Source organism: Lepidochelys kempii, chromosome 5 (assembly GCF_965140285.1).
Source record: "Lepidochelys kempii isolate rLepKem1 chromosome 5, rLepKem1.hap1, whole genome shotgun sequence".
NCBI classification, from domain to species: Eukaryota; Metazoa; Chordata; order Testudines; family Cheloniidae; genus Lepidochelys; species Lepidochelys kempii.
This window is the reverse complement of record NC_136384.1, coordinates 87,254,617-87,282,360: the sequence shown is the minus strand read 5'-3', so window position 1 is coordinate 87,282,360 and position 27,744 is coordinate 87,254,617. Positions and strand designations below refer to the sequence as shown.

At 40.1% G+C, this 27,744-nt stretch overlaps 1 protein-coding gene across 5 annotated transcripts in view; it reads right to left on the bottom strand.

The window, feature by feature from the left end:
* Positions 1-10,103, bottom strand: part of CNTNAP4 (contactin associated protein family member 4) — a 310,922-nt gene extending 300,819 nt beyond the window's left edge. The window contains exon 1 of one of the 5 annotated variants that reach the window (XM_073344939.2): positions 9,711-10,103. In XM_073344939.2, the coding sequence (XP_073201040.1) occupies positions 9,711-9,795 (85 nt within the window). In that variant the 5' untranslated portion in view covers positions 9,796-10,103. The remainder of the gene's footprint in view (positions 1-9,710) is intronic. The other 4 variants (XM_073344938.2, XM_073344935.2, XM_078852861.1 and 1 more) reach the window with 4 other exon arrangements.
* Between the last annotated feature and the right edge of the window lie 17,641 nt (positions 10,104-27,744).

Here is a 27,744-nt window from a genome sequence, read left to right as displayed (position 1 = left end):
GCTGAAGAGACTCAATACAAGAAACGTTCACCATCTTATAGGACTATGCTTTGAAAAGGTGCAACATGTGCTTCCCTTTACACACAATCTGATCTGCCGGCCGTAGAAGAGGGTGAATGGATCTGTAGACTTGCCTTTGTCTTCCCCATTTCTGTTCAGGGCTGCTCATGGCCTTAAGTATAGTTCTAGTAGCTGGGATCACCAAGGCAGAGGGACACCCACTCCCTGATGCTAGCAGCTGGAAAGGGCAGTGATGTAGGAGCCACTACAGTATCTCCATTACACCGGAATCCTCTAGGGGCCAGATCTGCTACTGATCAAGTTTGCTTTGTGTCAGGGACCTGGAGCAAAGCATATTTACCCAACCTCAGATTTGGGATCTCAACATTTATTTCTATCATGCGGATAAACAATATGTTATAAGTGCAGACACAAGAGACCATAACATAACATGTCTGTTAAGGACACATAAGAGCACAGGTGTGAAAGAGTCATAAATCTCTCATTTTTAAAAATAATGTATTGGTTAACCATTTCCTGGAATATTTGTGACACCATGGAAAAAAAAAAAAGACTCAAACAGAATCTGTAACATAAAGAAGAATTGGAAACTGGGAGAGAAAAAGCACAGTCCAATCCCAGACAGTAGTGATTCTGCAGAGAGTAATACACAGGAGACTAAAACAGACACACTTTCTACTACAGTTTCTAAAGGATGAAAGAGTGCAAGAAATATTTTCTCCAGTTATTTTATATATATAAAAAAGACTCCACCTAAAAGTGAAAAAGATGAAAAGTACCTAACTCTGGGAGAAAGGAGAGGGACAGCAGAGATGGCATCACTCTACATAGCAGCTTATCACTAGATCAGGAATGAACAGTACTAAAAAATAGGCTCATGGAATTAACATCTATGGCATAAAGAAAAGGAGGACTTGTGGCACCTTAGAGACTAACCAATTTATTTGAGCATAAGCTTTCGTGAGCTACAGCTCACTTATAAATTGGTTAGTCTCTAAGGTGCCACAAGTACTCCTTTTCTTTTTGCGAATACAGACTAACACGGCTGTTACTCTGAAACCTGTCATCTATGGCATGAAGCCCTTTTCTGGGCAGACTGCAGCTAGTTTGAACAGATACATGGAAATGTCTGACTCATTTGCTCGTTTACTTTTTCACTACAAAAAAGCATTTTTTTAATTTTATTGAGTTGTCTTTAGCTTAGCCCATTTTGCCTATATTAAGTAGAGTCTTGTCCTTCAAACAATATGACTTCATTTTCAAGTTCCTTCTGTCCTCTCTAGTGAGCGTCACTGTACAATAAAGATCTGAGTTTGAAATCCCATGAATAATAGAGTGAAAAACATTAAGAAATAAACAAACACACACACCCCCATTGCTATGTGTTTATATTAGAGAAGGCAAGGTCAAAGAAATGCTCTTTGCACTTGGAGTGCAAGATGGTGAGGTTGTGATAGTCCTTAGATCCTGTGAGAGGTCATTCCAGTGTCTTGGGCTGGCCCCCCAAGTCTCATTAAAAGTCAGTGGGACTTGGCTCTTTAGTGCTTACGTGACTTTTGAAAATGGGGCTCTGAATGGTAGTCTTGGGCTCAGCACCACTTAGAAGCTTTTAAAAATTCTACCCATCATCTCATAGACCCACTGGCAGCTTTTTTGGTTCCACACATCTCAAGAGAGCGATTTCATAAGCAAGGGAACAACCTAAAGTTATTCCAACAGTCTCCTCCCATCCCCCAGTTTCTCTTTAGTCAATTTGGATAAGTGGGTAATTCATATCAGCAGCCTAGCTCCGTATCTGAATCCTCTGAACAAGACAGGATGAAAAGGCAGTTACCCATCACACTTTCATATAGACAGGTGATGAATAGCTCAGTTACACCCAAAGCGTCTAGAATATCACTGCTTGCTAGTATGTCTGGAGGCTCTTATTCAATTTTTAGTGAGGCAAAAATCCCATTGATCTCCATGAAAGTTGTGCCTGAGTAAGGACTTCAGGATCTGGTGTACAGCTTTTCACTTTTCAAGAATATTTCTTAGTTACGGAAATGAGTGAATGTTTCTTTAAAGAAAACAATCAGTACTCTTGGCATGATTACAAAATGCTTTCCAACTAGAGATTTTGATTTCCTCTGTACAGTAGCTAGGAATCCCTCCATTGATCAGTGAAAAGAGTTATAGTGAGACATACGGTTTACTGGCTTACAGAATGTCAGGTCTTTCAGACTGTATAAAGATGTATAATGGCACTGAGAATCTTTTCTGCTTTATCACTGTGACAGAGGGGAATGTGGAGGCTGTAGTATATTACTGACCAGTCACACCCCTTTTTACACAAGTTGCTTTCTGCTATTAAAAAAAGCCATCAGCACAAAGACAACATTAAATTCTAGCAGGCTTTGGGTTAAATCGTGCCTTTAAATCACAGCCTATAATAGCGGGTGATGCGGAAAGTGATTAGATATAGTGGTCCCACTGAAATCAGTGAGTTTGCCATTGACTTCAGCGGAGCCAGGATTTCACCCAGTGTTCCACTCTTCCCACTCAGTGGCTCTCACAACTATGCCATTACCCACTGCCTCTGGTGTGTCTTGGGCCAGCATCTGCACTAGCCTGAATAGTTCTTCTCAGAAGAGGGCAAGGTGTGCATCTGTGTCCAAACACAGCACAGGGGAACAAGTAGGATAGATGACTATTTTTTGGTGTCCTTCAGCTCCTATGCACCCACACTTGTTTACAAGCTGATCAATAGGACATGGCATAGATAGGCCAGTTATTGAAGCCATGATTTATATGGACACTTTGTGTCGACACAGAAACCAATAGAGGCCACCACGTACCTTAAAAATAAGGCATACTAGATAATTAGTGATACACAGTGAGAAACTAGAAAGATTACAACGTACACTCTTAACACTTCTATTTAATTAGTGCTAAAGGAAAATTTCTGGCAGTGTAACAAAAATCTTTTTGTATTATAATTAGTTTTACTTCAATATATGCTACTGTGAAAAGAACATGTGTAGTTGCTGAGTTTTTTGTCTCCTACAGTAATTACAGATTACACATACTGATCACATTTAATCAAACCACAGGAGACTGACACATAGAAATTACACTGCAGGTGAGTTAACTCAGATGCATTAGGCTCCCAACATGGAATACAATCTACCTACATTATGTTTATCAATGTAAAATATCACCTGGATGTCTTCTTTTTGCCCAAAGCAGCGTCCTACAGACTTGTTCTCATATTAAGCTGTTCCACGTAATCTGCTAGTTTGGTGTTTTGTTCAGTTACTCAGCATCTGAGTAATACCATGTACTTCATATTGCATAACTCAGAGTGTGTTGTGAGATTTCACAGATTTCTCCTAAAAACTGTATTTTTGCAGTAACTTTGAACAGATCAACCCATTAAATTCAGCCACAGCCAAGGAATAAAGTCGAGTACATTTCAACAGTTTCATACAAGAGGTGATTTTTTTTTTATTATTATTGAATAATATCCTTGTGGATAAAGGACTCGTGCTGAAACAGTTTTTCCCCTATAAAATTACACTTTAAAAATCTATTATTCCTTTAAATCTTTTCTCATTGGTATTTAATTGTGGACTGATTCAAACGTCTAAAAGTGCAAGATATAAGTTACTGGTTAACTGCATAAATTCAAATATTCCAACATGCTGTTTCTAATCCAATTTTCCCTCAAGATCACACAAGTAAATATACTAATTGCACAAACACTGTTATAGAAACAAACAGGCACTTTACCAGTTAGGAACAAGCAATATCTTATTCTTGAACACTATCAAGTAATAAGATATCCTTAATAAAAAAGTAACTAGACCCGCTACCCAGCTGGATAGACCTCCTTCTATATTGTTTTTCTTTCCTTTGTGATTTAAAGCCTTAGAAGTACTTTTCAGCACTGGTCTATTAAATAGGTATGGTCTTTAAATAATAATTTTGTAGTTACTAATTTAAATCTATTTAAAAATGTCAAAAGTTTCCAGGCTTCAATCATTTTTCAAATTATTGCACTGAAAATACTCATTAACTGGAACATAAGCGGTATAATTTTTTATCTGCCAGTTCACACTACTCCGCTCACTGTAAGCAGAGTAGTAGTTTCTAATGAACCATGAAGAGAATTCACTTTGAAAAACAGGGTTTGGAGCCCAATCCTGCTCTTATTGCCATAAATGTAAGGTGTCAATATGATCAGGATAAGGCCACTGAGTGTCTTTCTAAAAGATATTATAGAGACAAGGTGGATAAGGTAATATCTTTTATTGGAGCAACTTCTGTTGATGAGAGAGACAAGCTTTCAAGCTACACAGAAGAACTCTATGTGACTCGAAAGCTTGTCTCTCTCACCAAACAGAAGTTGGCCCAGTAAAACATATTACCTTACCCACTTTGTGTCTCTAATATCTTGGGACCGACACAGCTACAACTACACTGCATACAAGATATTAGACCTTGAGCTTTCTATTTGTGTGCGTGTATGCACCCCCCACCCATACTATAAACCATTCCTATCCAACATTTCCCATTAGCTTCTTTAGGTTATGCCCCAAGTGCACTATTGACATTTAAAAAAAAACCTCTCTCTCTTAATACTGTGTTTCACATTCATTCCATTCAGGGGGAAAAGGGGTCTTGAGTTGTGTCTGAGTAAATTAGTGACAGTACATGATGACATGTGGAGGTATGAAAATATTATCACCATCAATTTGGGATTGATACATTACTCACTAGTGTCAAAACCACAAATTAGTTATGCATACCATGTCGAAGAAGTGCAAATGCATGTTTTATACCACATCACACCATCACAAGCATACAGAATGGGGCATGTTTTACAGAAAAAAGTATTTTACATATGTCAGAGTTTTAAACAATGCTATTGGTACTATTTTTGGTATTCTTCCATCTGTAAAACCAGGATTCCTTAACAACATGAATTAAAAGTGAAGGCTTGTCTCAGGGAGAGGAAAATTATAATTTATGAACTTCAGAAACCTCTAAAATAGCCTAAGATAGCTGTTTCATACAGAAAAAGTTGTCTGATAACATCTGAAATATGAATTAAAGTTGTGTCCCACTGGAAAGATTAAAAAGATATATTTAGATAATCATCTTTTTGAACCAGGAATTGTCCTTTTAGAGTGTTTGGAAAGTACCTAGCACATAATAATGGGTGCTACCATAAAAAAAAATCCACAACTAAATGTTAATACTAATAGAAAAGGGTGGTGATTGCGAATGTGAGGGGAGGAGAGAATTCCTAACTTTCACATAGAACAAAGCTCTCATTTCTGTGAGATACTGCACCTTTAACATACTACTGATAGAATACCAGCGGTCAGTTTTGGGGAAAAATTTACTTTTGAAAGAAGGAAACATTTCTCCAGCAATGTGGTGGTGGGATTTTTTGTTTTTCCTTTTTTCCCCATTGGTGCTATTAGAAGTTGCTCTTCAGTTTTGAATGTTAGAACTAGTCCTACTGTTGATGATGATTAGGCAGACTACAAGTGAGCTTGTCAAAAGATACATAAGTGAAATTTATCAGATGAATATCACCACTCCTTACATTCTATCGTTATGCTACACATAAACAGGTATATACATGTCTTAAGGAGGCACTCTTACTGGATCCATAGTTATGATTACTTTATGAGATGCAGTTAATTTATGAATCTCTCTCTCTCTATCCACCCATAAATGGATATTCATCTATAAACTGAAAGAGAAAAAGTATAATACTTAGAGTTTGGAAGCTGTAGTATCATTAATATTTGCACAAGTTAGTGGTGAACTCAGTACTCCTGACAGGCAAAGAGAAAAACTACTTTAAAAGGAACATATACAATAGTCCCTAATGTGTGACACCAGTTGATAGTATACGTTACATGTAATCTACTGTATTCTGCTTAGACAGCTATTTCATTTTTAGATTTTTTTTCTTTTGCTTTCCAAATCCACTGAATACTCTGCTATGAAAGACTCAATATGATTAAGATACTACTCTCTAATAGCAAAAGAGAGGTTCTGTACTGTAATGTTAACAAGAAATTCCAAAACAAAGACCAGTTGACTGACTTACATAAAGTATGGCCATTATCATAGAACAATGAATGTTTGAGTTCAGGGGTATACCTAGAAGGAAAATAAAAACTCTTCTAGATATGAAAGACATTCGAAGCAGAAGTACATGCTTTCGGTCTTCACCTGTATACAGAGAAGAGATTTTATGTGAGAATTCTTTAATTTGTTGGCAGTATTTCCATTCATTCCCCAAATCATCCTTAATAGTTTTGGTCACAGTTGAGTTGAAATGTGTGTGAGATTTAATTATGTTTCATGCAACACTTCATTTTCAGAGAATTTCAAAGGAAGTGCTGTACCTATCAGAGTTTCATGACCAAGTTTCAGGCAAGCATCCAGGAGCTAATTTACCAACTGACTGATTTATGGCTGTGGAGCCAGCTTCAAATAAAATAAAAATGTTTGCTGGCCCCACGAACAAAACTTTACAAGAGTACTTGCCTTGATCCTTATTTTAAAACTTCTATATGACTTTTCATGGTGTCTGATTTATGGCTGTATAGGTCAATTCCCTTTCAAATGCTATTGGAGTTTTAATTCTCCGGGAAGAGGTAACTACTTTTTAAACCTTTAACTGAAGCATTATTGGTACAGAACTTAAAATGTATGAGTTCCCAGTGATAACCATTATCTTACTATGCTAAACCGTTTAGAGTGTCATCCTTCAGGAAAGGACATATACCCACAGAAATGTCATGTTTCAATTTCAAAATGATACGGTTTTTCAGTTTCAGATATGGTGTACTTTAAAATGTCCTTAAGCAGTGAAGGAATATCTCAGAACAATATGGATAGAAGAAAAACTTCAGAACATATCAGTGTGTGTCAAAAAGGGGTATTCACAATCTAGATCATGATCAAACTCAGAAAAAGTTGCTATACAACAAGCAATTCAGATCTGTGAATGTACACTTTATGGTGAAATCCAGATCTCCTTACTCAGGTGTTTTTTTTATTTATTTTAATGGAAGTTTGAGTAAGGATAAAGTAAAAACTGAAGTATGATCTTCAGTATATGGCATTAAAGGAACACCAGAAAAAAACCCGAACAGTAGATTTAGTAGAAGAATGAAAATGTCATCCCATTTTCTCTAAGAATAACTTTGGTTTATCATATTAAAAACCAAGAAAATTCAAACGAAGAATCTGATTGTGACAGCTGTTTATTCTGAGTTATTTGAATTCATTAATTCATATAGGAGAGTCAAGTTCTGAAAGGGATTTCAGCATGTGGTTAACTTCTAATGAAGAAAGTGAAGTATGTTAAAGGGAGAGTAGAACTACTGCTGCATAGTTTTGCAGTAATTGGGGGACGGGACACAACTCTCCCAGGACATTTGAAAACAAACAACTTACATTTTTTGTTAAATACATTATCTGCCACCTCAGATGTACACTGCGCCTTTAAAAACAATTATCCATGTGAAATAAGTGCCTTTTCAGGATTATGTTTTGTGTTCTTGTGAGAAATGAGGGAGCGGTACAACCTAGTGGAGATAAAAATCTCCCAAATTTTATTCCTGTCTCTGACACTGGTTTTCTCAATGAATTTAAGCAAGTTATTTCTCTTCTCCAAGCATCAGTTTAACCATCTGTAAAATGGGGAGTAAATTTATTTTCCTACTTAGAAAGGATGTTTTCACTACTAAGTAATATAGGCAAATCACTTTCAATAGGAAAAAAATAAGTATTAACATAGCCATTCATTTATCAACATAAACTTAGCTTGACTTCTCTCTGAGAAGTATTAGAGAAAATGCAATAAATGTGGTTCACACCTGATTTATTTGACCCTTCATAATTCTATACTGGGAAAAGCTTGATTCTCCCCCCCCCCCCCCCCCCCCCGCCTTGTTTCTTAAATTGTAAGAGTGACCTCTAGTGCTTTACTGTTTTGTTGTATTCTGGAAGTCCTATTTTACAATATGCCTTTCTGATCTGATTTAGTCTTGTGCATACTGCCAAATGCTATTAATGTGTGATTCAATTATGATTTTGTGAAAATGAATGTATTCATAAACCATACGATGCAGAATGATGGAGAATTAAAGCTTAGACTGGATTGCAGCAGAGTATTTTACCAAAGGAGCTTATTATTCATGTTTAGGGCTACTCTATGCACTTGAGTATCAAATGAGATATGATTACTGAATGAAAGCACAAGATCATTTTGGTGCTGCAATGTCATCAGGCTCATGGTAGCATGTTTAGTTTACAAGCTGTCCAAAGGAAAACTCTTCAGTACACATAGCACACAGCACTTCTAACTTCCTTCTCATGGCTTAGATGTTTGCACAGAGCTGTTCCCTGCTACAGTGCTGTAAAGTTATTCCTGAATGTTCTCCCAGTAGCACCAACATTCACATTCTTAAAATGCAGTCACTGTTTCAACCTACCCCATTCATACGCTGCACAGCCAGCCCCTTAACTGGATTAAAAACCAAAACAAAACAGGCTGCTCATTTTAAGCATCTGACATTTAGGCAACTATTCTGATAGATAAGAACGGCCCTACTGGGTCAGAACAAAGGTCCATCTAGCCCAGTATCCGATCTTCCAACAGTGGCCAGTGCCAGGTGTCCCAGAGAGAATGAACAGAACAGGTAATCATCAAGTCATCCATCCCCTGCTGTCACTCATTCCCAGGTTCTGGCAAACAGATGTATCAAAAATAAAAATCCTTATGGTCCACTGAGTACAAAGTACAACCAAAGGAACTCAGAACAATTACTGAACAGGTGACATGCTTAGAAATTAGTGTCTGATAAATTAATTTAGGGTGAAAATGGTCAGACTTGATTCAACACTGAAACCAAAAGATCCCAGTGCTAAGTCACATTTACCTCAGATCTGCCTTCTAGAGGACAGGTTCTCTTACATATTGTGATCACTGTCTCTATATTGCAATACCACCCTATTGGCTAACTATGGTTTACTCATTTAAAAAAACAAAACAAACAAAACAAACCCACAACTTTTTGCTGCTACTGATGGTGCCCTCTTCCTTAGTCATATATGAACACTATTCTCTAAGCAGTCAGTGCACATCTTGTCCTCAACATTTTTCTTTGTTACATTTGCTTTACTCACGAACTGCACACTATTGGACATCAGATTTATTTGAGTGCCAGCTTGTTTCAGGAGATGCAGATACCAGCCTTCCAAATTATAAATTGCTAAAAGCCAAGCTGATGCAGCATACAGTAGAAGTCTTCCAGTAATTTCAATGTAAGACACAATTCCTTGTAAAATGCAGCACTTCTCAAGAGGAAACAAAAATTAAAATGGGGATGGAACATGCAATTCCTTGCTAAAATATTAATTTCAGATTATACTGGAACTTCTCAATAGAATTTTGTATATAGAATTGTATAAATAAATATATAGGACGGATTTTAGAACTTAAAAAATGACATTTCTCAGCCAAGGAAACATTTTCAGGCTAGCTATTTGTGGTCATGTTTTCAGAAGCATTAAGCATTTATTTCAAGAACAAGATTTATTCCAAAGCCAAATAAAATAGCCCAGAAGTTTTCAAAACAGTCTGGTCTGAGTTTTAAATCATTTGTAATACTTACATTTATTTCCTGCCACTATTGTTTTCCAGTTATGAACAGATAACAGAAACAGCAGCTTGAAGAAGATTTCAGTGACAGAATCCATGTTCACATTTATTGAGGCACCCAAAAGAACTAGAGTATTAGAAAACAGCTGCTCTGCACTTCAGTCCTATTCTTGCTTCCTCCTCTCTCTCTCCTTTCAGTGCTTCTCAGTAGTCAGACTCCTCAGTGAAATGCACTCTGCAACTGCTCACACATGCATACACACCTCCAAATCTGCTTTTTTTCCTCCCCTAACAACAGCAATCCCTTAAGAGCAGCAGCAAGAATCTCTCCTCCAATTTCACAGAATCACTCAGGGCTAAACTGCAAGACTACCCTGTACAGCTTGCTTACAGAAGCTACACGTTCACATGTGTCCTGGACACCCCTTGTGGTGATAGGTAGGAAATGAGAGTCTCTATTGAAAGCCAGACAATATGATAGAATATATTGCACATGTGCACCAGGACAGAGTCTTTGCTGGGTTCTCACTGTGCCCCATTCTTTATAGTGATTTTTAAGTATGTGGAGCGTATGTATTTGTTGCACATCCTGCTTTTCCTCTTCCTTCATACACCGTATCTAAAAAAACTTTCAGTTGGTAAAGCATTTAGAAGTACCGCATTTTGGAGAGAATATATTATGTTTCTCAAGCATTTGTAGTAGGAACTCAAAGAGTAGAAGCAAAAGTGCATTTCACCTTTGCTTGTGAAGTAAATGTAGGAACTAATAACCTAGTATCCATCAGAAAATAATGCCTCAAAAATTACATTATGAGTACTACTTGAACTGACCATTAACCCATAAATGAAGGATCTTCAATAAGATCTTCAAGTTGCAGTGGGGGAGGTTTAGATTGGATATTAGGAAAAACTTTTTCACTAAGAGGGTGGTGAAACACTGGAATGCGTTACCTAGGGAGGTGGTCGAATCTCCTTCCTTAGAGGTTTTTAAGGTCAGGCTTGACAAAGCCCTGGCTGGGATGATTTAACTGGGAATTGGTCCTGCTTTGAGCAGGGGGTTGGACTAGATGACCTTCTGGGGTCCCTTCCAACCCTGATATTCTATGATTCTATGTATGTCACTTGATTAAGATTGTGTCAGCCTTTCCTGCATGCTATTGCTTATTTTGAGGGTTAAAATAAATACTTTGGGTGGTTATTTAGCACACAAGATATTAACTTGGGACTGCAGTGTTCTTTAAACTGTCCAAAGGTTTGTTACGGGAGTATAAAAGCTTTAGTTTAGATCAATTTTTCAGAAGGGTTTTGATCTGTACATTTTAATATATATCCCAATAATAGATACAAGCCTGCATCCATGAGAAATGCTATCAGTTTATTAGGGGCCCTCATTGCATCAGTGAGGCATTTTGTGCTACAGTGATCATTCACCCCAAAGAAGGGCAGGTAGAGCTATCACTACTATTTCCTCAGGGTTCCCATGACAGAGAGTAGATTTACACTGTAGCCTGCACCAGAGACTATTAAAACGATGTGTCAAGTCACCATGTTCCCAGCTTCTCTAAAGTATGCCCCTATTCCACCAAGTACCATCTTCTTTTGGGGATCTCGTAATATGACCCCCCGGATCTGGTGCGAAGGAGGTTATGACCATCTTGTGTGATCACATCTTCCCCCTGATTTTTTTTTTCTCATGGGGGCCTTTGTGCAAAGGTTTGTGGTAGGATAAACCAGCCTTAACTATTGGTGAATTCTGCCTATTTGGCCCAAATCCTGCTCTCTCTCTATTGCAAGCACAAAGCTTCAAAATGCAGCAGGACCGTGGATGCTCTCCTGTTATGAGTGGGCCAGGCTGTGAAGGAGGCTCAGCCCTTATAGAATCATAGACAATTAGGGTTGGAAGAGACTTCAGGAGGTCATCTAGTCCAATCCCTGCTTAAAGCAAGACCAACTCCAATTAAATCATCCCAGACAGGGCTTTGTCAAGGCAGGTCTTAAAAACCTCTAAGGATGGAGATTCCACTGTCTCCCTAGATAACCCATTCCAGGGCTTCTTAATATGCAACCTAGACCTCTCACACTGCAACTTGAGACCATTGCTCCTTGTTCTGTCATCTGCCACCACTGAGAATAGCGTACCTCCATCCTCTTTGGAACCCCCCTTCAGGTAGTTGAAGGCTGCTATCAAATCCCCCCTCATTCTTCTCTTCTGTAGACTAAAATAAGCCAATTCCCTCAGCCTCTCCTTGTATGTCACGTGCCCCAGCCCCCTAATCATTCTCGATGCCCTCCGCTGAACTCTCTGCAATTTGTCCACATCCCTTCTGTCATGGGGGCCCCAAAACTGGACACAATACTCCAGATGTGGCCTCATCAGGGCTGAATAGAGGGGAATTCCCTCGATCTGCTGGCAATGCTCCTAACTAATGCATCCCAATATGCCGTTAGCCTTCTTGGCAGCAAGGGCACATTGATGACTCATATCCAGCTTCTTGTCCACTGTAATCCCCAGTTCCTTTTCTGCAGAACTGCCGCTTAGCCAGTCAGTCCCCAGCCTGTGCATCGGATTCTTCCATCCTAAGTACAGGACTCTGCACTTGTCCTTGTTGAACCTCATCAGATTTCTTTTGTCCCAATCCTCCAATTTGTCTAGGTCACTCTGGACCCTATCCCTACCCTCCAGTGTATCTACCTCTCCCCCTAGTTTAATGTCATCCGCGAATTTGCTGAGGATGCAATCCATCCCATCATCCAAATTATAAATGAAGATGTTGAACAAAACCAGCCCCAGGACTGACCCTTGGGGCATTCCACTTGATACTGGCTGCCAACAAGACAACAAGCCTTTGATCACTATGCATTGAGCCCAATGAGCTAGCCAGCTTTCTATCCACCTTATGGTCCATTCATTCAATCCATACTTTTTTAACTTGCTGGCAAGAATACCGTGGTAGACTCTATCAAAAGCTTTGCTAAAGTCAAGATATATCACGTCGACCACTTTCCCCATATCCACAGAGCCAGTTATTTCATCATAGAAGACAATCAGGTTGGTCGGGCATGGCTTGCCCTTGCTGAATCCATGCTGACTGTTCCTGATCCCCTTCCTCTCCTTCAAGTGCTTCAAAATAGATTCCTAGAGGACCTGATTTTTCCAGGGATTGAGGTGAGGCTGACCGGTCTGTAGTTCCCTGGATTCTCCTTCTTCCCCCTTTTAAAGATGGGCACTATATTTGCCTTTTTCAAATTGTCCAGGACCTCCCCCGATCGCCACAAGTTTTCAAAGATAATGGCCAAGGGCTCTGCAATCACATCAGCCAGTTCCCTCAGCACACTCGGATGCATTAGATCTGGCCCCATGGATTTGTGTGCATGTCCAGCTTTTCTAAATAGTCCATAACTTGTTCTTTCACCACTGAGGATTGCTCACCTCCTCCCCATACTGTGCTGCCCAATGCAGCAGTCTGGAAGCTGACCTTGTCTGTGAAGGCCGAGGCAAAAAAAGCACTGAGTATGTCAGCTTTTTTCCACTTCACCTGTCACTAGTTTGCGTCCCCATTCAGTAAAGGTCCCACACTTTCCCTGACCAACTTCTTGTTGCCAACATACCTGCAGAAACCCTTCTTGTTACCCTTCACATCCCTTGCTAGCTGCAACTCAAATTGTGCTTTGGCCTTCCTGATTACACCCCTGCATGCTCGAACAATATTTTTATACTCTTCTCTAGTCATCTGTCCAAGTTTCCACTTCTTATAAGTGTCCTTTTTGTGTTTAAGCTCACCAAAGGTTTCTCTGTTAAGCCAAGCTGGTCACCTGCCATATTTGCCATTCTTTCTGCCCATCGAGATGGTTTTGTTTCTGTGCCCTCAATAAAGCTTCTTTAAAATTCAGCCAGCTGTCCTGGACTCCTTTTCCTCCTCATATAAGCCTCCCAGGGCATCCTGACCATCAGTTCCCCGAGGAAGTCAAAGTCTGCTTTTCTGAAGTCCAGGGTCCGTATTCTGCTGCTCTCCTTTCTTCCTTGTGTCAGGATCCTGAACTCGACCATCACATGGTCACTACCAGGCCTGCCGATTGGGGGAAGGGGGGAGGAGGGGAGGGCGCAATGGGGGCAATTGCCCAGGGGCCCTGTTTATGAGCAGCAGGTCAAGAGGAGTACCGCCCCCTGTTGGTTCCTCCAGCACTTGCACCTGGAAGTTGTCCTCAACACTCTTCAAAAACTTCCTAGATTGTCTGAGCACTGCTGTGTTTCTCTCCCAGCAGATGTCAGGGTGATTAAAGTCCCCCATGAGAACCAGGGCCTGTGATCTGGAAACTTCTGTTAGTTGTCCAAAGAAAGCCTCATCTACCTCCTATTGCTCTCTTACTTACAGTGCAACTCCTCCACCTTTTCTCCCCTGCCTTTCCTTCCTGAACAGTTTATACCCATCCTTGACAGTCATGTGAGCCCTTGCATGCTGCAGACCACTACCCCATAGAACTCAATCTGGGTCACCATGCAGAGGTGTTTCGTGATGGGAGCAGACAGCAGAGAGGAAGTTTGGATAATGTTCATATAATCTGAACTTTTGATTGCTTATCTAAGCCGAGCTTCCAAATGTCTTGGGAATTCACTGTTTTAACTAGAGATGGAGAAAGGAGGCTGTTGTGTTTTTACACAGTCCCCACCACTTAAGTTTTGGTTTTGCAAAACAAGAGCATGGATTCACCAAGGGAAGGTCATGCCTGACTAATCTAATCGCCTTTTATGATGAGATTACGGGTTCTGTGGATGAAGGGAAAGCAGTGGATGTATTGTTTCTTGACTTTAGCAAAGCTTTTGACACGGTCTCCCACAGTATTCTTGTCAGCAAGTTAAGGAAGTATGGGCTGGATGAATGCACTATAAGGTGGGTAGAAAGCTGGCTAGATTGTCGGGCTCAATGGGTAGTGATCAATGGCTCCATGTCTAGTTGGCAGCCGGTGTCAAGTGGAGTGCCCCAGGGGTCGGTCCTGGGGCCGGTTTTGTTCAATATCTTCATAAATGATCTGGAGGATGGTCTGGATTGCACTCTCAGCAAATTTGCGGATGATACTAAACTAGGAGGAGTGGTTGATACGCTGGAGGGGAGGGATAGGATACAGAAGGACCTAGACAAATTGGAGGATTGGGCCAAAAGAAATCTGATGAGGTTCAATAAGGATAAGTGCAGGGTCCTGCACTTAGGACGGAAGAATCCAATGCACCGCTACAGACTAGGGGCCGAATGGCTAGGCAGCAGTTCTGCGGAAAAGGACCTAGGGGTGACAGTGGATGAGAAGCTGGATATGAGTCAGCAGTGTGCCCTTGTTGCCAAGAAGGCCAATGGCATTTTGGGATGTATAACTAGGGGCATAGCGAGCAGATCGAGGGACGTGATCGTTCCCCTCTATTCAACATTGGTGAGGCCTCATCTGGAGTACTGTGTCCAGTTTTGGGCCCCACATTACAAGAAAGATGTGGATAAATTGGAGAGAGTCCAGCGAAGGGCAACAAAAATGATTAGGGGTCTGGAACACATGACTTACGAGGAGAGGCTGAGGGAACTGGGATTGTTTAGTCGGCAGAAGAGAAGAATGAGGGGGGATTTGATAGCTGCTTTCAACTACCTGAAAGGGGGTTCCAAAGAGGATGGCTCTAGACTGTTCTCAATGGTAGCAGATGACAGAACGAGGAGTAATGGTCTCAAGTTGCAGTGGGGGAGGTTTAGATTGGATATTAGGAAAAACTTTCTCACTATGAGGGTGGTGAAACACTGGAATGCGTTACCTAGGGAGGTGGTAGAATCTCCTTCCTTAGAGGTTTTTAAGGTCAGGCTTGACAAAGCCCTGGCTGGGATGATTTAACTAGGAATTGGTCCTGCTTCAAGCAGGGGGTTGGACTAGATGACCTTCTGGGGTCCCTTCCAACCCTGATATTCTATGATTCTATAAGCAGGGGTGGCTCAGATCAGGGCATTAATTTAGCTAAACATATTGAGAGATATTTGGATAAGGGTTTGGTTTCATTCCATCTATAATGGTGAACCAGGGTCATTCAGATTAGGAACCTCTTTTATTCAAACCACAAAAGTTCAGATGGGGGGCACAAAGGAAGTTCAGATAAGAATCTGATTTGGGCCCTGTCTGGATCAAATTCTGCTTTTATTAATACAGTGTAAAGCTGGAGTAACTCCACTAAAGAGACAGAGATCAGAATGTGCCCCCCTAATTTTAACCTTCCCTTATATCTACTTACCTAGTTGTGTTGGCAAATGCCTTGTTTTAACCTGGCCACTAGACTGAGCTTCTTTGTCATTTAATTCTTCAAAATATTGACCTGCTGACAGACTGAACATCAGAAAAATATTCTTTAAGCTGCATCCCAGCAGCTACTTCTAAAGATCAGTATCCCATGAGAGAGTCCTGAACTCTTTAGTTAGAAGAAATTTCATATTTAGAAAATAGGGCAAACAACATATAAAATCTTGGCAAGGACTCCCTGTGGAGTAAAGTTCTTTAGAATTACCTCTACAGACCTTGGGGTTTTAGCACAGAAATAATAATAATTCTGATAAAGTAGTAGAATGGTCTATAACATTTGTGATAAATATTTGTTTTGTAAAATACCATATAGTGGCCAAAAGATTTCATCTGTGGCTGAACTACTGTGGCGGTAAGGATTAATCTAATCTGATCCACTCCTTTCTTAAAACTGCAGAAATGCCTTTTTTGTTTTTAACAACAGATCATCATCCAGGGATATATTTTATACAGTGATTCAGAGATGTGTGCGTAAAGGACATATCTGGCATTTCAGGTTAACCATCATGATCTTCCCTCAGATACTGTATGATTCATTGTGATGAGGTTGGCAGCTAAAAACCACAGAAAATAATAAAATGTGTCTCACCTTGAATACTGCAACCTTCCCTCTGCCTTCCCCTCATGGCACCCCACGCTCTCCAACCTATTTAAAATGCTGCTGCTTAAACAATCTTCTTCTGTTGCTCTGACTGTATCACTCCTGTATTTGAATCCCCAGCAGTGGCTTACTTTTCTCCCCCACATAAAATTCATGCTTCTCATTAAGTTCTCAGCTGTACCTTGAGGGCCCTGCACCCACTTTGCTCCAGTTAATCCATCTCCCACTCCCATCCAGCTGTTTATGCTCTTCACAAGCCTTTCTGCTCATTTGTAGTCCTCTCACTCCCATCATTCTGGCCTTTTCCATGCTATTCCTTATTCTTCAAATTCCTTCTCTCTTGTATGTCAAACAACCTTCTCTTCATTCAAATTCCTCCTCCAAACATACTTCTGTAATGCAACAATGATTTTCCCCAGGGTATTATTTATGTTTAAATGGCATGCTTTTTATATTATACACACAGAGAGATACATAATTTAGAGCAACTATAAGTTCTTTGGGATAGGGACGACATCTTCCTTTATTTTTGTACAGTGTTAAAATCACAGTGAATCATCATCAGCATAGTATGGACTACAGATAGTCTGGGATGGCTTGATTTTATCAAAACTTCAGTCATCCACTTTTGGTATTACCATCCGCCACTTTCCAAGTGTCTCCTGCTCTCTTTTGACAGACTCAAATTGAAATGAAAATATTATTCCCCTGTAAAATAATTCTTGCCCTGTTTTTTTTAGCTATGAGAAGAATAAAATTTTAAATCATGTAAATCCTACTCCCGGCAATGCTCAGACATGCATAGATAGCAGTGTTAGAGGCATCAGAAAGATGGAAAAGCTCTGTTAATGATATAAGTGTAAGAAACAGAAGGAAAGATACAGGAACACATAGTTTAGCTGCTTCTTCCTTCCAGTTCTCTTCAGTCAGAAATAAAACTTTACATAAGAGATTCAAATTACTTTTAATTTCCCCCATACCACAGGCGTTCACTACACATTATTTTACTAAAACAAATATTACAACTTAATATTTACAGTATTTATCGCCTGAAGAATAAGAATTACAAACAAGGAAAGTATTCAGTAGTCCATGCCTATGCACTACAAAAAGTGTTACTTTAATCCTCTATATTAACTTTCCTAGCTCCCAGGAGAATTCCTCTTGTAGCTCCCTCAAACCACAGGACATGCTGTGAGAATTGGCCAGCTACCTCCTTGTCTTATGTCTCTTGCTTTTAACTAATCCAACACAAATGCATGATTATTACATCTCCAACAAATCAACATTTCCTGTACCCAGATACAACATTAAGGTTCTATTCTGCTTTACTAAACTACAAGAGAGTAAAAAGAAAGACATGTTTAAATGCTTCAGTTCTCATTTAGTCAAAGGAAAATGGATCCTATTCCTTGTGCTGTGACCCTGGGTGTAAACCTCTATCTATGGCCACCTGCTACAGTTGTGGTATTATAGGTTCCTCTTGACACTAATATACTGTAACATGATGCATGTAGAGCAAACTCAACTGTTTATTGCAAACATAGCTGTGACAAGAGCATAATCACCCTCTCAACACTGCTAGAAACCATGCAAACCCCTGCCCTACACCTTGTCAGAATACATATAGGAGCATGCAAGAAAACAATCCCAACATGTAGAACAGTTTGTCTCTTCACAAGCTAAAATAAAATCCATTCTCACATAAAGCAATTGAATATATTGATGTAACTGTAGAAGTTTGTAATAAATATAGTATACAGTAAAAAGTACTTGTCAAAAATGAACACTCTTACCATTAATTTGCCCAGCAGGGGCAGTGTTGTTCACTTTGTCTGTTGATTGTAAAATAACAGACTGCAAGTTTCTCTTCGCAGTGTATCAGATGAAAAAGAAGAAAAACGTTCTGTCTATGAATAGCAAAAGCTTTGCTGTTATTTTCATGATAAATTATTATTTCATTATAAATTATTATTTCATTAAAGGATAAAATTCTAATCCTATCTCATCTGCAATTAAAGCCCCAAGTGCAGCAGAACCAGTTCAGGTTACCTGCAGCAGGATCAAAACTGCAGCAAGCATGAATCAGAGTCCACTGCACAGCACAGAGCACCATTATGTGTGGACTAGTTGTCGACCAGCAGGGCAGCAAGTTTAATTGCCAGGAGCAGGTGCGTTAATGTAATGGCACAGCCAGAGGATCTACAGCTGCTCTTGAATTATTGGGCATTCTTCCCCTTCAGGTGGTGTTTAAAACACCACAGGGATAATTGCAGCCAGCTTTTCTGCCATTCCTCAGACTTGAGGTGTTGAAAGGTCTTACTCTTTTCAGCTGTTGTTGATCTCCTTATATGCATAGTACAGTCACTTAGGGTATGCACTGCAAAGAGGAGAAGAGAGTTTGGGCCCTAACTAATACATGAAATCACTATCTCTACTGAATGGAGTCACCGTAAGTGCTGTGGTACCCCAGTCCCCTCTGATGTCTGATTGCAATCTGGATGTAACACACAGGCGGAAATAAGCACAGTAGACACTCAATGTTCTAGCCCTCAGTGGGCTCCCATAAATGCATTTTGAGTAACAGATGATCATTTTACTAGGGATGCCTGAACTAAAAGATACAAATACCTAAGCACGGTTATTTTAATGTACACAAATACTTCCTAACCGGGGCAGTCCTGTACAGGAATGTAGAAGTAACAGTCTCATTTTAAGCGCTCTGAACTATCCTCCTGCCTACATGTTGCTTCCTTACGTGCTCCTGCAGCAGTTAGTGCTGGTACCAGCAATAGTGAGAGAATCTGCTCAGTGTCTGGTCTTTCCTCCACAGCCAATCCCTGGCCTGCTACTTCCAGCCTGCCTCTTCCTACTTCCAGACAGCAGCTGGCCCTCTTCTGAGCTTAGCCTCTTTTAGATCTTAGGATCCTACTTCCTTTTTCATGTACGAGGTTATGGAGCCCTTGACCATTTGAATATTGAACTGGTTAACATTATCCCATCCCTCCAGAGTAGAGGGGTGGTCCCCAGTAATGAGTCAGTAGTTATAAAAGTAACTATATGTTGACGGGCAAATATTCCATTCTTTTTGGTTGTCGTGAAGGTAGAGTCACACTGATGCCCCCCTGCTTAAAGAAAACCTACTCAGGCCGGGCTACTAATGAGACTTCTTCATCCAGAAGCCTAGAAGAGCCAGGAGGAGATACTGACCAATAGAGAGCCAGCAGGCCAGTTAAGAAGGGCAATGCTGAGTAAGGCTGGGAGCTCATGAGTACTAATGCAAAACTCCAGGGCCAGGTCATGTCCCTGGCTTAAAGTGCTGCAACCAAGAGGTCATCCTTTGTGTTTGGTTATTAATTTAAAGATGCACACAGTCAATTCTTGAGTTTGTTCATCATTTACCATTTAAGATTGATGTTGAGCTCCTGGCATGGACCATTATTCTTCAGCCTGCCTGCCACATCCTGTCTGTGTAAATTCAGTTCTTGAGCTCATTTTGTTACCTCTCATCTCTTTATTTTAAGAGGCTTATTCCATGCTTGGGGGAGGGAGAGGAGGGGGAGCACATAAGTAATCTATCAATATACAAGAAAGCACTTTGGATATAAAACTATTATTATTTAGCTCTTATATAAGGTTTTTCATCCAAACTCTCAGAGCATTTTAGAAATAAGAGCAAGTATTATCCCCATTTTACAGATAGGGAAATGGAGGTACAGAGGTGCAGTTATTTGGCAAGGACACCCATCACATTAGCGACACAATCAGGATCAGAACACATCTGAGTCCTAACCCAGTGTCCTATCTGCTGGACCACGATGCCTCCCTGACCATGGGCACTGACCAGTTAAATTTTGTTCATTATTCAATTATTTACTATTTAGTACAAATATCTATACAACTCTAATCAATACAGCCCAATAATGTTTTGAAGCTATGTCAGAGGACAACCTATTATAACTCAGTTCATCAAGTAACAAGTTAAGGGAGAGAGAGAGAGAGAGTAATTGCTTCATTGTCAGCATTATCAATGCATCCGATGAAGTGAGCTGTAGCTCACGAAAGCTTATGCTCAAATAAATTTGTTAGTCTCTAAGGTGCCACAAGTGCTCCTTTTCTTTTAGCATTATCAAAAGTCACCAAATGCAGAATCAGTATGCACCAGCATCGCCAAGTTTGACAACTGCAAGTAGCATTTAAGTAAAGACACATCCTAGTCAGTGAGTTGCATGCTCAGAAAACTGCCGAGGTACACAAAGAACAGAAACGAAGTGTAATTTATTTGTACCGTCAACATAGTGGTGCGTGTACTTATCTTGTGTTATGGTTCCCCTGAAACAACATGAAGGATTTTTGATTAGCCCAGGAGGGATGACAATGTACAGTGCCCAGAAAGGAGCGGGAGGAGGGAATAGCACATGCTTGGCAAAGTAAGAGCAGACCCCTCTCCCTGGGGTCCTCCCCCTTCTATTTAAATTCAGCCTCTCTCCTTAGTTGTAGTACAGGAGCTAAGTTTTTCAGGATGCTGCAGGTCTGGCTGATCACTTATTTCAGGATCAGGAAGGGAGTTTTGCCCATTGAGCCAAATTGGCCGAGGTTTGGTAGGTTTTTCACCTTTCTCACAGCATCATGAAGGCACAGTTGGGTTGAATGGAATAGGACTTTATTAGGAAAAGTAAAACGGTTTAGCTTGTCACAACTTTCAGCCAGTGTCCAGTGAGAAAAAAGGGTAAAAAGGCAGCTCCGAGAGGTAAATGAGACCCTGACCTAGGATTTCAGTGGTAAACCTTGTGCCCATAAGAGAAGGCACAAAATCCTCAAGTCTATGAGTCTGGAGGTCCTCAGCCCCTAAAGTCTTCATGGACTGAGGTCCCCCCTTAGTACCCTCGACCCCCCAACATGAAAGGAGGACAAGAGGATTCAGAAGTGAGCTGAGTCCTGGGGATAGGGCAAGAGGCTCTACCTTGAGACTTTCCCTGTATTGGACCTGATTAAATTCCTCTTATGTGAGAGCAGGGAAAAGCATATAGCCTCCTTCCACAGTGTTAAATTGATAAAGTTGTGGGCTGCCACTTAAACCCATCCCATGTCTGTCATCATTCCCTTGCATGTCCTAATCAAAGCTTCCAATCACGTCCACGGTGAACAACATCGTAACAGAAGCCTGAGGAGACTCAGACTGAGGCAAACAGCACTCATTCAATTAATACAAAATGTACTATTTTTCAGCTGAAAATCTGACTCCGAAATGCTTACTAAACCATGCACTGATCCTCCAGTGTAAGGAGAAATTGAGCTACTGCCTTACATAAAAACTATAGCTCAAGTTGAGAGATGAGGCATGAGTTTGAAGCCCAAAGAAGGGGAAATCACTTATTTGAAAATCTTGATCTTTTGAAAGAAGCATCTAAGTAAAATATGGATTTTTCTACATTTCTGAGGTACAGATTTTGTTGAATGAGAGCCTCGGTTTCTCTAGATAATAAAAGTGTAATTGAAAAAAACTCTTTTGGCTTGAACAATCATATCCAGCAGCCACCTCAAAATATTGAATTTACAGGGCCATCTGTACATTCCAAGCCTGCCATTTTATCTTCTTTCAAGATGCTCAACCTCTTTTAGCCACTCTTAACCCCCAGTATAGAGAAGTGATTTTGCAATGCATCATGGAAATTGATATGAATAAAAACTAGATTCAGTCATCTAGTGAGCAGATCCCAAATTTCTTGCTAATACTCTATCACTGGTTTCAGAGTAGCAGCCGTGTTAGTCTGTATTCGCAAAAAGAAAAGGAGTACTTGTGGCACCTTAGAGACTAACCAATTTATTTGAGGAGCATAAGCTTTCAGGAGCTATAGCTCACTTCATCGGATGCATGCATTGACATCTATCATCAGGAAACTATAGTGCAAGTATGAAACCTGACTTTATTTCTTTTCATGGAAAGCAAAAGCCCTTCATTTTAAGAGATGTTAGCAAAGTATGAATGGATTGCCCACATAGGATTTTGGTTAGACCATTTGAAAGGACTGGCAAGACTACAATAGTTTAATTCTATGCAATTGTTTCATGTTCAGGGTCTGACACTTTAGTGGAAAACAGACAAGTGCTCTGTTATTACAAGACAGTCAGTATATGTTACATAAGTTTGATTTCCACAGTGTTAAGGTGGAAAGGCCAGGCCTTTCTTTAATTTGATTGAAATTGTTCTTTTTGGAGCAGAATTTTTAACTGTGTTGGGATACAAATCTGGTGTGTTGTTGAAGCTTTGCAAGAATGAAGGAAGAAGACAGCAAAGCAATTTGTGCAGTCACAAATATAATACTCAGCTCTTTCAAAAATCCAACTATGTATGCCCTGTCAGTACTGAGTTTATACAGCAAATAGCCCAGGTTTCATTCATCCCCACAGCTTTTTTACAGAGCAAGGTCAATCTTTACTTACTGTAGGTTAACTCTTGTTGAAGATCCCCTTCAATGTGTTAGACACAAACTTATTTCCCTAAAGGCACTGATTTTTGTTCCATCTCTTTTTCTTGAGCAACTTTTCTTTGGGAGGATAATATCAGGAAAATCCTATTATTTTTTTGTTTATAATTCCCTCATTCTTCTGATGCATTGCCACGAGCACACACTAATATGGTGACTAGCTCAAACTAAAAAGCAGCAGACATACAGAGTCTATATGTCACACATGATAAACGTTACTCTTAATAGCTATAGCTTCTGGGTTTGTTTGTTTTTTTGTGGGGGGGGGGTATTAATTTCATTTGTGGGGAATCCGCAAGTTTATTATTTTATGTAGATGTCCAAAAATGTTTTTCCCAAGGATTTCCCTTTGTGTATTTATTCCTTACTGATTAATGTATATTATACATTACAATGTATGCTTACTCTAAATACTTACTGTAATGAGTATTCTCTTTGTAATGTTCCCTAGTTCATTTTAACACAGTCGTGTTTCAAACAGCACTACATTAAAGCATGCTAAGGAATCTTTAGTGCCCACCAGCAGGTTCTACCTGGACCAATTAATGTGCAACATATTAATGTACTTTAGAAACCACATCCTTCTGCTCTTTGTAGAGAAACCATTATATATAAGTAAGGATTTCTGGAGTTTAGTGGATAAATACTGATTTCTTTTCTTCTTTTTATTATATCAAGGGTGGGGTTTTTTGGAGTTTATCAGTTAAAACCAGAAATAGAAAGCCCTATAATATCTCAAAGCCATAGACCAGAACTAGTGGTTGTATGTTACAAGGATCCCTTGAAGGAATGCAGTAGAATTTCTTTGCATAAATCTGTGAGGCAGTCTCCCCTTTTCTCTATTGCCCAGCAGAACTACACGGAGAAGACAAATTTGGAATATTGGCAATGGCAGCATGATGAACCACCACACAAGCAGACTGAGCTGAGGCATTTCTCCCAGTCAATACCATGAAACAAACAGATTTGTGTGGAGGCTGTCTAATTCTGAATGTAAAATGACCAGTTGATAACACTTGTACTATTCTTTTTCATGAAAAACAAAAGGAGGAATCCTTGTTGGTTGCTGCAATTATTCTGGATGTAATTGGCCAAACAGTTTTCAGACACACTTATTTAGGCTGCCTTTTGTATTCAATACTTTATAATGCACTCTCTCTTTTCAGCATAGAAGATTCATAGGAATTTGATCTCCCTCACAAGATGCAGCATCTCACATGCCTCAGGGGATAGCAGGTAACAAGATATTAGTGAACTAGGGGTACTTAGCTTTCTGTAGCTACTGTTCTCTTCTCCTGCCACCACTGTTGTTGAAAGATTTTTTTTTAAAAGATCACTGTCCTTTTGATTTCATGCACCGCCCAGATGTGATTTTTTTCCATCTGTCCTGTAGCAGCCATCTCAGAACTCAATATTCCAGCCATCGAATGAGGCAAAGCAGAATAAAGTTGTTTGAATATACCACAAATATGGCAGGGAAGAAGGTGAGAAGAAGCTACTCAGCTTTCTCATCTGAATCCCTAAGTAGGTGGCAGCCCCTGCATACAAATACCTCATGTTATGGACCCTCTGTGATTTGCATAAAGCAGCATTAACTTCTGCTTAAAAAATTCTACACTTTTAGGAGCAGGAGGTGAAGTGGAACTGAGGAGACAAGATCAGCATGTCCACTAACCTTACCATGCTGTTAAGGTGAGGGATGTCTCCCAGGAGCACAATGGAGGCAAGGAATTCATACTCGGAACCAGGATTCACTTCAGATCCAAACATGTAACAGAATTAAAAGGAGGACCACATTCTTTACACCCCTTCCACTCATCGGTCCCCAGGTGAATTTTTGTATTATTCTTTTCCACTTCTACAGTTCTGTAGATGATGATGATTTTGCACTAACTCTAACCTTGAAAGATCAGTGCATGTACTTGCTGATTTCAGCAGTAATACTGGTGCATAGAGAAGTAAGCAAGTAAGGGATACTTTCAGATTCTTTGGAGAAGAGAGCCATATAAATAAATGGCAGACAGACAGACATTCACGGATTCTTTAGAAACACAGCAAAACACAATCGGGCAGATTCTGTGTGGCACTTCTTGAGATTCAGAGCACAGGTAGAGAAAAGCAAAGATGTCCAGATTTGGGGCACTAAAATGTCCCCAAGTGCAAGTTAATGTGGCATTGCTTTGTGGAACCCACCTTCCCTGCAGCTGCCTATGGGGTGCATGTTAATATTCTCCATAGTACTGAACTCAGACACATTCCCTCAGTTAGCATAGGTGCTGGAACTAGGGGGGCGGGGGGTGCTGCAGCACCCCGGCTTGAAGGGGTTTTCATTATATACAGGGTTTACAGTTTGGTTCAATGGCTCTCAGCACCCCCCCCTACAAAAATTGTTCCAGCACCCCTGCCTCAGTACTCCCAGCCTCCCCTATACTACTCCTGCACCTGGGGAATTTTCCCCATTCCTTGCACTTCCCTTTACAGACCCTATGGGCAGGTCTACACTATAAACTTACATTGGTATAACTACATTGCTCAGGAGTGTGAAAAATCCACAACCCTCAGTATTGACCAAACCTCCAGTGCAGACAGCGCTATGTCAATGGCAAGGGCTTCTCCCATCTACATAGCTACTGCCTCCTGGGGAGGTGGATTAACTACACGGTTGGCAGAAACTCTCCCATCAGCGTAGTAGCGTCTTCACCAAGGAGCTACAGTGGCGCCGCTGCAGCTTTTTAAGTGTAGACCTGCCCAAAACGTGACGAGAGTAGCATAGAGAAGCCAGAGCAGGGCGGTAATATTTTCCCGAGAGTTGGAGAAATGGAGAATGGTAAAACTTGTAAAGGGAAACATATATTTGAAAAGTCCCATAAAATCCATAATTTATTTTTTAAAAGATATACAATTTGATAGACAGCAGTTCCTTTTAAATAACATGGTTGATAACTTTGGTTGGATTAATTTATCAGTACATTATCCAGGATATGATTTAAACTGGTCTGATCTTTGTATGTGCCCATCTCAATATTTCTGCATAATATTTTACATTCTTATTTATTTTGCTTTCTCGTTCTTTTTTTTACTATGGAAGATCAAATTAGGCATTCAGCTAGCTTTTTTATTTACAAATCCAACTTCATCATGCACAATCTGAATGCACGATTATAATAGGTTTTTTATTTCTTATTTAATCTACATGGGCAACAGGGATAATTAAAAGATGGGGCTTCATATTGAGATACAGTAATGAACACACTGAATAACAAACTATTTGTTTTTAGGAGATGTGCAAGAAAAAAAATCAGCTGAATACTGATTTCATCTCACATAACTTAATTGCTAGAATTTCACAAGCTGGCCTCCTTTTTATGCCCACAATATTTGGCCACAAAAAGGAAGGTCCAGTTAAGTTCATGATGAAAATCAGATTCAAAGAGACATATTCTACACTTCATTATGCTGAAGGCGATGAGAGTTACATTGAGGAAGCAAACTGGGCCCTTCATGTCCAAAGATAGAGTGTACAAGACCTACTTTGTTAAAATCTAGGACAATTTTTCCCCAAATGGGTGCCTAAAATGAGGTTCTATATCCATATGCAGGCACTTTAATTAGTGGCCTGATTTTCAAAAGGGCTGACCTTCCTTTTACTTAGGTGGACTTCCATGGGAACAGTTGAGTGCTCAGCACTTTTTCAACATCAAGTCACTTATTTAAATGCTTAACTATTGGTTTAGACACCTAATCTTAGGAATTTTGGTTTAATTTTGGCCCTAAAATACTGTTTCTCCAAATACTAGGGAAACATAAGCCTTTTAGTCAGCTTTACTGGAAGGAGAGGCAGCACACTCTAGCGGTTAGGGCACTAGCCTGGTCTCAGTAGACTTAACATTTTGTCTACACGTCCAAAAAAAAAAAAATACGGCAGCAAGTTTCTGAGCCTGGGTTAATTGATTCTGGCTTGTGCTATGGGGCTTAGCAGTGTAGATAATCCTGCTTGGGCAAGAGCCTAGGTTCTGAGGCCACCACCAAAGTGTCAGAGCCTGGGGCTCCAGCCTGATCAGGAATGTCTAGTCTGCTGTGTTTAGCCCCATGAGCCCAGGTCACTTGACCTGGGTGCTGAGACTCACTGCTATGGGTGACTTTTTTATTTTAAGTGTAAACATACTCAGGGTTAATTCTCTGCTCTGCTACAGACTTCCAGTGTAATCCTGACAATTCATTTAGTTTGTCTGGGCCTCATTTCCCCATCTTTAAAATGGGGGTAACAGTACTTCAGTATGTCTTGGGACTGTTATGAGGATTGTAAGGTGCTAAAATACTAGGGTAATGGGAGCCATAATTGATTGAGAGATTTGCTGATGCTATTATTGAGTCAAAGCACTTGCTACACCTTTGTAATAAAAGGTATCCAGTTCTGATGACTTACCTATTTCGGTTTCAGAGTAACAGACGTGTTAGTCTGTATTCGCAAAAAGAAAAGGAGTACTTGTGGCACCTTAGAGACTAACCAATTTATTTGAGCATGAGCTTTCGTGAGCTACAGCTCACTTCATCGGATGCATGCCGTGGAAACTGTAGCAGACTTTATATATACACAGAGAATATGAAAAAATACCTCCTCCCACCCCACTGTCCAG